General features: G+C 40.7%; 1 protein-coding gene across 1 annotated transcript in view; it reads left to right on the plus strand.

Moving 5' to 3' along the window:
- Window positions 1-5,397: 5,397 nt before the first annotated feature.
- LOC120064080 (ganglioside-induced differentiation-associated protein 2-like) overlaps window positions 5,398-12,277 on the plus strand; it is a 38,683-nt gene continuing 31,803 nt past the window's right edge. The window contains exons 1-2 of the mRNA XM_039014423.1: window positions 5,398-5,577; window positions 6,914-7,114. Of these exons, the coding sequence (XP_038870351.1) occupies window positions 6,951-7,114 (164 nt within the window). The 5' untranslated portion in view covers window positions 5,398-5,577; window positions 6,914-6,950. The remainder of the gene's footprint in view (window positions 5,578-6,913; window positions 7,115-12,277) is intronic.

Consider the following 12,277-nt stretch of genomic DNA (forward strand, 5'->3'; position numbering starts at 1 on the left):
GAACCCCTCCCTCTGCAACTAGATCCTGGACTTCCTGACGGGCCGCCCCCCAGGTGGTGCGGGTAGGCAACAACACATCTGCCACATTGACTCTTAACACGGGGCCCCCTCAGGGGTGCATGCTTAGTCCCCTCCTGAACTCCCTGTTCACCCACCACTGCGTGGCAGCTCACGATTCCAACACCATCATTAAGTTTGCCGACGACACATCGGTGGTCGGCCTGATCACCGACAACGATGAGACAGCCTATAGGGAGGAGGTCAGAGACCTGGCAGTGTGGTGCCAGGATAACAACCTCTCCCTCAACGTCAGCAAGACAAAGGAGCTGAACGTGGACTACAGGAAACAGAGGGGCGAGCACGCCCCCATTCACATCGACGGGGCTCTAGTTCACATCGACGGGTCGAGATCTTCAAGTTCCTCAGTGTCCACATCACTAAGGATCTACAGTATCATGGTCCACACACATCAATAAATTAGTGAAGAGGACACAACAACGCTTCTTCCCCTTCAGGAGGCTGAAAATATTTGTCATGGGCCCTCAAATCACACTGTTGTGAAGGAAGTTGTCAAGGAAGTTAGTTTGTGTTCATACAGGACCTCCCGACCCCATCTACCGTCAACCAATGGAATGGCCTCTGCATTCCCCCGGCGGCTCCGCAATTGCGTCACACCCACCATTCCATATTTTCAAATCAAGCATAAATTGGCCTCTGTGTGCCTACTGAGACTACGCAATTGCTTCACACCCTCCACACGGAGCCTCCAAACCCATTTCGGATCAAGCATAAATTGGCTTTTAGTCTCGCAATGATGCACCTCTGGGTTTAGAAACTCTGAGATTCTAGCCAGTGAGAGGGCAGATATACAATGCCTTCAGAAAGTATTCACACCACTTGAATTTTACAAATTAATTAAAAACTAAAAGATGAAATGTCTTGAGTCAATAAGTATTCAACCCCTTTGTTATGGCAAGCCTAAATAAGTTCAGGAGTAAAAATGTGCTAAAAAATCACATAATAAGTTGCATGGACTCACACTAGTGTTTAACATGATTTTTGAATGACTACATAATGTCTATACCACAACACATACAATTATCTGTAAGGTCCCTCAGTCAAGCAGTGCATTTCACGTACAGATTCAATCACAAAGACCGGGGAGGTTTTCTTTTTTCCAATGCCTCGCAGTGACTACAAAGATACAGGCATCCTTCCTAACTTAGTTGCCGGAGAGGAGGGAGACCGCTCAGGGATTTCACCATGAGGCCAATGGTTATGTAACAGTATAACTTTAAACCGTCCCCTCGCCCCGACACGGGCGCGAACCAGGGACCCTCTGCACACATCAACAACTGACACCCACGAAGCATCGTTACCCATCGCTCCACAAAAGCCGCGGCCCTTGCAGAGCAAGGGGAAACCCTACTTCAGGTCTCAGAGCAAGTGACGTAACCGATTGAAATGCTATTAGCGCGTACCCGCTAACTAGCTAGCCATTTCACATCCGTTACACTTACATAGTTGAACGTGATAGGATTAATTAAATCTACTTGAAAATCTATGGCAATACCTGATAATGGTTGTCTAGCAATGATCAACAATCAATTTGATAGAGCTTGAAGAATTTTAAAATAATAATTGGGAAAGGTTGTAGAATCCAGGTGTGGAAAGCCCTGAGACACTTACCCAGAAAGACTCACATTTGTAATTGCTGCCAAAGGTGCTTCTACGAAGTATTGACTCAGGGGTGTGAATACCTATATATATATATATATATATATATATATATATATATATATATATATGAGATATTATTTTATTTCATTTTCAACAAATTTGGACAAATTTCTAAAAACATGTTTTCACTTTGTCATTATAGGGTATTGTGTATTAATACAAAAAAAATATATATATTGGAAAAAAAAGATTTATTCAATTTTGAATTCAGGCTGTAACACAACAAAATGTGGAAAAAGTAAAGTTGAGAAAATTCCACATGCATCCATGTTTATCAATGTATTCGTGACAACCTAACATTACGAAACTTCCATTCAATCAATTAAACCTCATGTAGCAAATAAGCAATACATTTTTTTAAACCAAATTCGACATTCTCTCATTGACCTCCATAGAAAAATTCCTCACTTCGCGATCTTCTTCTGTGGGTTTTATGGCGGACTACAACCCCAAAATGTGTATTGCCGCTACCAATTGGACAGGTTGAAACCAAAACAAGGTAAAAAGAAAATCCATACGTAATAGGGAAATTAACTTAATCCACCCAAATAAAAATAGTACATTGACAAAACTAAACAAAACTCCCACTACTTCCTTCTTTCAAATCTCCATATCTCTCTTCTCGGGCTCTAGGGCCTGAGAGGGTGGTACGGCTTGTGACAATATTCCATGTAACTGCTTCGCCAAGATATCTTTCAGCCCCAGGAACCGCTCCGCCTCATCCACAATGATTTCTATCTTCCTGGACCTTCTCTCCACCTTGGCAGTTCCATTCATCACCATAGCTATAAAGGCCACAAAGTCCACCTGTCTGGCACCGGGGTTCCGCTAGCGGAACTCCTCCCACATTCCACTGTAAAGGCAGAGCGCGAAATTCAAAAGATATTTTTTAGAAATATTTAACTTTCACACATTAACAAGTCCAATACAGCAAATGAAAGATACACATCTTGTGAATCCAGTCAACATGTCCGATTTTTAAAATGTTTTACAGCGAAAACACCACATATATTTATGTTAGCTCACCACCAAATACAAAAAAGGACAGACATTTTTCACAGCACAGGTAGCATGCACAAAGCCAACCTAACTAACCAAGAACCAACCAAACTAACCAAGAAACAACTTCATCAGATGACAGTCTTATAACATGTTATACAATAAATCTATGTTTTGTTCGAAAAATGTGCATATTTGAGGTATAAATCAGTTTTACATTGCAGCTACCATCACAGCTACCGCCAGAAATAGAACCGAAGCAGCCAGAGTAATTACAGACACCAACGTCAAATACCTAAATACTCATCATAAAACATTTCTGAAAAATCGATGGTGTACAGCAAATGAAAGACAAACATCTTGTGAATCCAGCCAATATTTCCGATTTTTTAAGTGTTTTACAGCGAAAACACAATATAGCATTATATTAGCTTACTACAATAGCCTACCACACTACCGCATTCATTCATCAAGGCACGTTAGCGATAGCAATAGGCACGTTAGCGATAGGGAATAAACCAGCAAAAGATATTAATTTTCACTAACCTTCATAAACCTTCATCAGATGACAGTCCTATAACATCAGGTTATACATACACTTATGTTTTGTTCGAAAATGTGCATATTTAGAGCTGAAATCAGTGGTTATACATTGTGCTAACGTAGCATCTTTTTCCCAGAATGTGCAGATATTTTTATGGCACTCAACTATTCTAACCAAATAACTATTCATAAACGTTACTAGAAAATACATGTTGTATAGGAAATGATAGATACACTAGTTCTTAATGCAATCGCCGTGTTAGAATTCTAAAAATAACTTCATTACGACATCCAGCTTAGTTATAGCGAGAGAGTACCCAAAATCTGGGCGCAAACGACTATTTCACATGTTCGACAGATATATGAAATAGCATCATAAAATGGGTCCTACTTTTGATGATCTTTCATCAGAATGTTGTACAAGGGGTCCTTTGTCGGGAACAATCGTTGTTTGGTTTTATAATGTCCTCTTCTCCAGTCAATTAGCACGGAAAGCTAGCAAAGTGGCGCGAAGCTCTCCTTCCTGAACAAAGGCACACAACGCAACACGCCTAACGTCCCGAATAAATTTCAATAATCTAATAAAACTATATTGAAAAAACATACTTTACGATGATATTGTCACATGTATCAAATAAAATCAAAGCCGGAGATATTAGTCGTCCATAACGACAGCTTTACAGAAGGCAAAACCAGGTCCCTTCACGCGCTCTCCAGAAAACAGGAAACTGGTGACACGTCATGCCGAGAGCTTTTATTCGACCCCAGATCAAGTTATACACTCCATTTCTTCTCTCACTGCCTGTCGACATCTAGTGGAAGACGTATGAAGTGCATGTATACTGATATATATGAAGCCCATTTATAGGCAGGCCCTAGAACAGAGCATCGATTTCAGATTTTCCACTTCCTGTCAGGAAGTTTGCTGCAAAATGAGTTCTGTTTTACTCACAGATATAATTCAAACGGTTTTAGAAACTAGAGAGTGTTTTCTATCCAATAGTAATAATAATATGCATATTGTACGAGCAAGAATTGAGTACGAGGCCGTTTAAATTGGGCACGATTTTCCCCCAAAGTGAAAACAGCGCCCCCTGTCCTCAACAGGTTATTAACCTTTAAAATGTCAGGATCCTGCTGGTGAAAGGCAACCCCTGCAGCCTGCAGTGAAGATCTATCTACCACCATGGACTCTTCAGGTTAACCATTCAAACCCTCAACCCTTTTAACAGCTGCTGCATATGAAATGCTCTGGACATACCTGACTTTGGCCACCATTTTCTTTCACCCTTCAAATCAAATCAAATCTAATTTTATTGGTAACATACACATGGTTAGCAGATGTTAATGCGAGTGTAGCGAAATGCTTGTGCTTCTAATTCCGACCATGCAGTAATATCTAACAAGTAATCTAACAATTTCACAACAACAAAGGAATGAATAAAAATATGTACATATAAATATATGGATGAGCGATGGCCGAACGGCATAGGCAGTAGATGGTATAGACTACAGTATATACATATGAGATGAGTAATGTAGGGTATGTAAACATTATATAAAGTGGCATTGTTTAAAGTGACGAGTGATACATTTATTACATTCAATTTTTAATTTTTAAAGTGGCTAGAGATTTGAGTCAGTATGTTGGCAGCAGCCACTCAATGTTAGTGATGGCTGTTTTAACAATCTGATGGCCTTGAGATAGAAGCTGTTTTTCAGTCACTCGGTCCCAGCTTTGATGCATCTGTACTGACCTCGCCTTCTGGATGATAGCGGGGTGAACAGGCAGTGGCTCGGGTGGTTGTTGTCCTTGATGATCTTTTTGGCCTTCCTGTGACATCGGTGGTGTAGGTGTCATGGAGGACAGGTAGTTTGGATTCGAATCAGGGTGTCTGTATTGACCCCTCTAGCACTGAGATGCAGTGCTTTAGACCGCTGCGCCACTCGGGCTCAAAAAACAAAAGCACAGATGGACTCTTCACTTTTTCTTCATTCACCACACGATTCATCCGAAGTGCATCAATCACTACTTCGGTCTTGTTTTAGTGGACAGATTTTGGGCAGAGTGAACCCTCTCGCTTCGCGTCTTCCTCTCTGTCGCGAATCAGCTGATCAGGAACTCACCAAACTGTAGTAAACGTGACAGTACGATGGGAATTGGCTTTATCAAATCGAGTTTTGCCATGTTTGTGATGTTAAGAACATCACGAACACACCCTGTATTCTTCGCGTTTTGTAATTCTGTCCTGCTCGAAGTCGACAACTAATAGATTCGTGGACAAAGGAAAACGGGTAGGTGTAACATTTTCTCCTGTAGCTTCCTGATATATAGATACATCTTTAAATTCCTTTCCCTTTTCGGGCATGCTACTATTTTCTGCCGTGCTAGCAGATACTTTGCGAATCAAAGGTAAAAGAAAGCAAACGCTACACTGCGTATGGGATGGTCAACTGAGGTCGAGCTCTGTGGTTGGTGATTATGACATATTTCGTTTTTTCATAATTAGATGTTTTCCCATATTTAACCATTAAAATGGTAATACCTTAATATGAGTAGTCGCACAAGCAAAAACACTGGGAAATGTGGGAGGAATAGTATTGTTCGTCAAGTGTAGTTGACCATACTGCAGTCAACAAAAATATAGACAAACTAGCTATATGTTTATCTTCATTCTGCATTTCAATACGTCCTTATGGTGCTTTTGAATTCCCTGTCTGTTTAGGTTCACTTCACAGTAATGTCCTCCCCTCGTGTCATACGCTCCAAAACGTAACCGTTCCTAGAAAGCGGCCAATCTAACGTTAGACAGAGGCCCTCAGTCATAGGTGTTGACATGGTAACGTTATGTAGTTAGCTGATAGTCTCGACAACACAGTCTTACATAGCTGCAGGGTCTGGAAAAAACGGAGCCAGACCTTGCTTGCCTGTTTCACCCAATTTTCTTTATTAACTGCCAGCTAACCTCACACAAGTACATTCATTATGTGAGGCTTCATTTTCAGGCTGTATACTAGAGGTTAGAAGTACTGAAAACGGGATGGTTTGTTACTGTCTTGACTCTAGACACTGGAATCTATTTTTAAACTGTCAGTCAAAGCCTTTCTTTGATTGTGCTAAAATGCTTTTGCTTTACAAAATGGGTTGTATATTGCCAAGCCTACTTAATTATGAACACTGAAACATGCATGTAATCACCAATTGTGACTGTCTGTTGGTCCTTGTCATAGATGCTGATTTAGAGTTTTTTTTTTTACTTTTAAATTTAACCTTTTTATTTAATTAGGCAAGTCAGTTAAGAACAAACTCTTATTTACAACGACGGCCTACACCAGCCAAACCCGGGCCAATTGTGTGTCGCCCTATGGGACTCGAAGTCACGGCCGGTTGGGATACAGCCTGGATTCGAACCAGGGTGTCTATAGTGACGCATCTAGCACTGGGATGCAGTGCCTTAGACTGCTGTGTCACTCAGGAGAGTGGTTGGGTTAAATGCGGAAGACACATTTCCGTTGAATGCATTCACTTGTACAACTGACTAGGTATCCCCCTTTCCCTTCCTTCCTATTTGGCTCCAGGATGTGGACACTGAAAATACACTTTAAAGTCTTTCTCTGGCTTTGTTTGCAGTGTCGAGCATTGAGGTGCAGACCAGCGCAGTGCAGGAATGGATCCTCTGGGAGCACGCTCTCAGTTTGTGGAGGTCCAGACTCTGTCCACCTGGGAGCGGCAGCCGGACCCTGAGGGAGAGAAGGAGTACAACGTCAGCCAGCAGGCCTTCCTATCCCCCTTCCCCTACAGAGAGGACATCAACAGGAAAATAGTGCTCTAGTGAGTCGCACACATGCACACTGGACCTTTGTCTCTAATACAGTGCTTCTCAATTATTTTCTGTTATGCCCCCCCTAGGAAGAAGTAAACATTTTGCGCCCCCCAACTCTCCGCCGCGACTGTAAATAGTATAATTTGTGTATAAAATTGTTATAAGTACACCTCTGCATAACATTGTATCCTTATTAATATTAAACAAAACAAAAAACAAAAAATAAAGATATAGATCAACCTACAACAAAGAATAACTTTATTATCATTGTTTTTTAGTCTGTAACAGAAAATACTTAAAATGCATCAATTTGCCTGAAATTTAAAAAAAAAAAATCTATCCTTATTTAAACTGTAATTTGTTTTGGACCATTTGATACTGAAAAATAAAATAAAATATAATAAATAAATAATAATACATTCAAATTGATCAGCAACATTAACTCAGGAGCACAATATATGAAACACTGACCTATAAAACAAAAATGAATAAAACAATTTGTGCTGATTTAAAAAAAAAATTTTTATCAAAATGAGGAAGTCATAGTTTTTATTTTTGCAGCACTTGCGTCATCCAGCATGACAGAGACCATGTCTAATGCTGCAGGCAGTATCAGCTCCTCTGCTATGGAGTGGGGGTTTTTGCACTGAGCAATTTGGTACACCACCTTATGATGCCAGCAGTGCTCGCTGGTTTACTGAAGTAGCATTCACAAAGCGGGACGATTGTTGGCAATATTCAGCAAGTTTTCGCTGAAAAAACTCAAGCGGCTTATCAGCGTCATTGGGGTGTAATGTCTTTAAGTGACGCCTTAATTTATTTGGCTTCATGCTGTCCGCTGCCAACATTTTTAGACACAGTAAACATACCGGTCTTTCCTCGTCTCCCACCGTAGTCACAGTGAAGCCAAGCGCTACATACGCGTCGTCATATTTCCTCGTCTTAGCTTTCGGGAGACTTACGTTTGTTTCATTATCTCCGTCTCTCTCCGCCTTTCTTTTCATCCCTGTTAAATATTTTTCCATGGTGTCTCTTAAGGGTTTGTTATCTGCACTTCATATATCCTGCTCTGTGCTGTGTGCTCTTGTTCGGTGCAAAAAAAAGCATGTTCCCCAGGGTCACACGCGCCCCCCCCCTGGCATCGCTCCGAGCCCCCCACTATTTGAGAAGGACTGCTCTAATACCACTTCTATCTCTTGGTCTCTCTCTTTTTTTCCCTCCATCTCAGGGTTTCTCTCCTTTTCTCTCACAATCGTTATTGTCAAACTCATATCAAATGCATTTGTTGACGGCTATAAGGTCTCAAGGTGTAGCCCTGGCTTCTTGTGCCTTGTTATCCTGTTCTTGCACCACTGTGGATCACCCCCCTCAATAAACACTCTTTCTCTCTCCCACCCCCATCATTCTAGCCTCTACCTTATAAATCCTCTTTGTTGTGGCGGCTGAGCACATGATGTGTTCAGAGGTTCCACTGGTAGGAGTCTCTCAGTAAGACATTTGTACCCAGGCTGCCCCAATCCCTCCTCACATTCCTGCTGCAGTTAAAGGAACAGATCTCTGGACTGAACTTGGTCCTTTTTACACAGGTCTTAGGAGAAGCACTTTTCTGCTCTTGTTTTGTCTTAATTTTCAGGAGTTGACACAGTGTCTTGATTGACTTGCACTCCATTTGAGCAAGGATCACCACAAGTGTCACTTGCTTAAAATGTTAAAGGTCAACTGCCCTTGAAAACAAACTTGTTTTGAAAATGGCCTATGTGGCATCGATATAAGTCAGAATCGATACAAGTCAGAAACATGTATTATAGTATCTCAATTGACTACAAAGTGTAAATAGAATATTTTTGGTCATAAAGTCACTTGTCCAAAACAGAGTTTGGTAAGTGACTGCATCATTACTTACTTGAGGGATTGGATTACAATTCTGTAAAAAATGAATGCCCCCTTTTGCCTATTAACACTTGGTGGCACTCTTTTCACGGAAAATACTGGGCGAGTTAGTTTTGCGTGGCCCAGTGCCATTGGTGGGCGGAGACATCTCCTTGAAAGACTAATTGACTAGTCAAATGAGCAAACCCCGCCCACCCGGCGCAAAACGAATTTCCCAGACGACACTGTAGCCTTGATTGCACTGCACATATTGTTTGGGAAATAGCTACTCTTGTGAAAATGGGCTTCTGTTTAACAATCAGATGGCCAGGATATGGATTACATCTAACGCTAGCTACAAGTACTGCGGGCTGTCAAACGTGAGACTGTGCCTGGTGTTGTTGCTGAGTTGGTTACACTAGCTACTCGCTAGCAAGGTGTTGTAGAACGAGTGTCACATGAAACACATTCCAGACACTGGTTCTTGCTGTCTTGGCATAACTGTGATTTGACAGAGAGCTTTGATGAAAAATGAGGCTGTGCACTTCTCCTTTAACCACAAGTGTGTACAACAAGTCCTAAGATACTTAGCTCATTCACATCCAACCTTTTTGAAGTAGAACTGCAGTAATTTGCCAAGGAAGTGAGGACGCAATTATGATTTTTCCATAGCTTGTTTTGCTACCTGAAGCATTTTAGTGAAGTGAAACACGTGTTTCACCGTAATCTTGATCGTGTGTGTGCTTTGCTTGTAAATACATAAACCTAAGTAGCACAGCTGCCTTCTGATTTGACGTCCAAAATAAAGGTTTTTGAAGTTTCATTCTTTTTCATAGTCATTGAGTAGTAGTCTCTCCAACCCGGTTCCTGGAGAGCTACAGGCTTGTAGGTTTTTGCTTCAGCCCAATTTTAACTAACCTGATTCAGTTTATCAACAAACGAATCATTAGAATCAGGTGTGCTAGATTAGGGTTGGCGTGAACCTACAGGACTGTAGCTCTTCAGGAACAGGGTTGGCTAGCCCTGCCTTAGGATGTCATATGACCCAGTACGTCACGCTGCTTGAGTAGTTACCCTTATGCAGCTGGACAAAGCCCTATGGGCAGGATCCTCACTTTAAACAGACATGTAGGCTAACTTAATAAACTGTTGTGTTACATAGGCTGCGTTTACACAGGCAGACCAAATCTGATATTTTTTTAGTAATTTGTCTTTTTACCAATCAGATCAGCTCTGAAAAATATCTGATGTGATTGGTCAAAAGATGAAATGGTGGGAAAAAATATCAGAATTGGGCTGCCTTTATAAACGCAGCCATTTATGTATTTATTGGGATCTCCGTTAGCTGCTGCCATGGGAGCGGCTACTCTTCCTGGGGTCGAAACAGGAATAAATCAATACATCATTATAAAACAATAGCCTACATCCTAAATAAAACAATACATCATACAATATAAAATGTACAATATTACAGTGTGTGTAGAGTTTGTTGGAATGTGTGTGTCTCGTCACAGTCCGTGTTCCGTGAGGTGTTGTTTTTTAAAATCAGATTTTACTGCTAGCATGAGTTCAGTGCTTCAACATGTCAATACCTCTCACAAAGACAAGAAGTGATGCAGTCAATCTCTCGATATGAAACACTTAGGGCTGTGGCGGTCATGACATTTTGTCAGCTGGTGATTTTCAAGAAAGTAACTGCCGGTCTCATGGTAATTGACCGTTAGTTAGCATAAACACATTTAGCATCTCCTGGCTTCCACGCATAGCCTACAAGCCATTGATGCAGCTCTTTGGAACATCTACATTTTAAAAAGTGTAATAAATCCATGTAATATAGCCTACACTTTCACAATAAATCCATTATTTATTTTAGACAGAGTCCGACACTCCATATATGAACTCCCAGTAATTTATTTACCCAGTTTATATATGGAGTGTGCAACTCTCTTTATCTTTTTAGTTTATTCGCCGTTAGTCAACACCTCCACACAAAATAATTTTTCTGGGTGTGCGCCAGCTCATGTTTTTTATTAGACAGTTATAAAGAAACATGGTATGAAGAAAATGTAGTCTATTTCAGAAGAACAGAATAGCATACGCTATTGTCCTTATGTTAAGTCCTGATCTGGCTATGTCATATGGCTATAAGCTAACGTTTAAGTTCCTTGCTCAGAACATTAGAACATATGAAAGCTGGTTATTCCTTTTAACATGAGTCTTCAATATTCCCAGGTAAGAAGTTTTAGGTTGTAGTTATTATAGGACTATTTCTCTCTATACCATTTGTATTTCATATACCTTTGACTATTGGATGTTCTTATAGGCACTATAGTATTGCCAGTGTAACAGTATAGTCCCTCTCCTTCACTGAAAGTTTATTCTTTCAGTGAAATATGGAACCGTTCCATATTTTATCTAACGGGTGGCATCCCTAACTCTAAATATTGCTGTTACATTGCACAACCTTCAATGTTATGTCATAATTATGTACAATTCTGGCAAATTAATTACGGTCTTTGATAGGAAGAAATGGTCTTCACACCGTTCAAAACGAGCCAGGCGGGCCAAACTGCTGCATATATCCTGACTGCTTGCACGGAACGCAAGTGACACAATTTCCCTAGTTAAAATAAATTCATGTTAGCAGGCAATATTAACTAAATATGCAGGTTTAAAATATATATACTTGTGTATTGATTTTAAAGAAAGGCATTGATGTTTATGATTAGGTACACATTGGTGCAACGACAGTGCATTTTTCGCGAATGCGCTTGTTAAATCATCACCTGTTTGGCGAAGTAGGCTGTGATTCGATGATAAATTAACAGGCACCGCATCGATTATATGCAACGCAGGACAAGCTAGATAAACTAGTAATATCGTCAACCATGTGTAGTTAACTAGTGATTATGTTAAGTTGATGTTTTTTTATAAGATAAGTTTAATGCTAGCTAGCAACTTACCTTGGCTTCTTGCTGCACTCGCGTAACAGGTAGTCAGTCTGCCACGCAGTCTCCTTGTGGAGTGCAATGTAATCGGCCACAATCGGTGTCCAAAAATGCCGATTACCGATTGTTATGAAAACTGGAAATCGGCCCTGATTTATCGGTTGTCCTCTAGTATGAAGAATACAATTGAACATAGCTAAATAGTAAGGATATTTTCTCTAAACGATTTGAGGGAGTGCACATTCTGTGTTGAGTGCAGGCTGTACACACTTCATCAATTTCTCATCCACAATATTTGACAAGCACTTGATAATGCCTCGAATTTCCTGGCGGCATCCCCTTTGTGTGGTAGTA

This window comes from Salvelinus namaycush, chromosome 19 (genome assembly GCF_016432855.1).
Source record: "Salvelinus namaycush isolate Seneca chromosome 19, SaNama_1.0, whole genome shotgun sequence".
Lineage (NCBI taxonomy): Eukaryota > Metazoa > Chordata > Actinopteri > Salmoniformes > Salmonidae > Salvelinus > Salvelinus namaycush.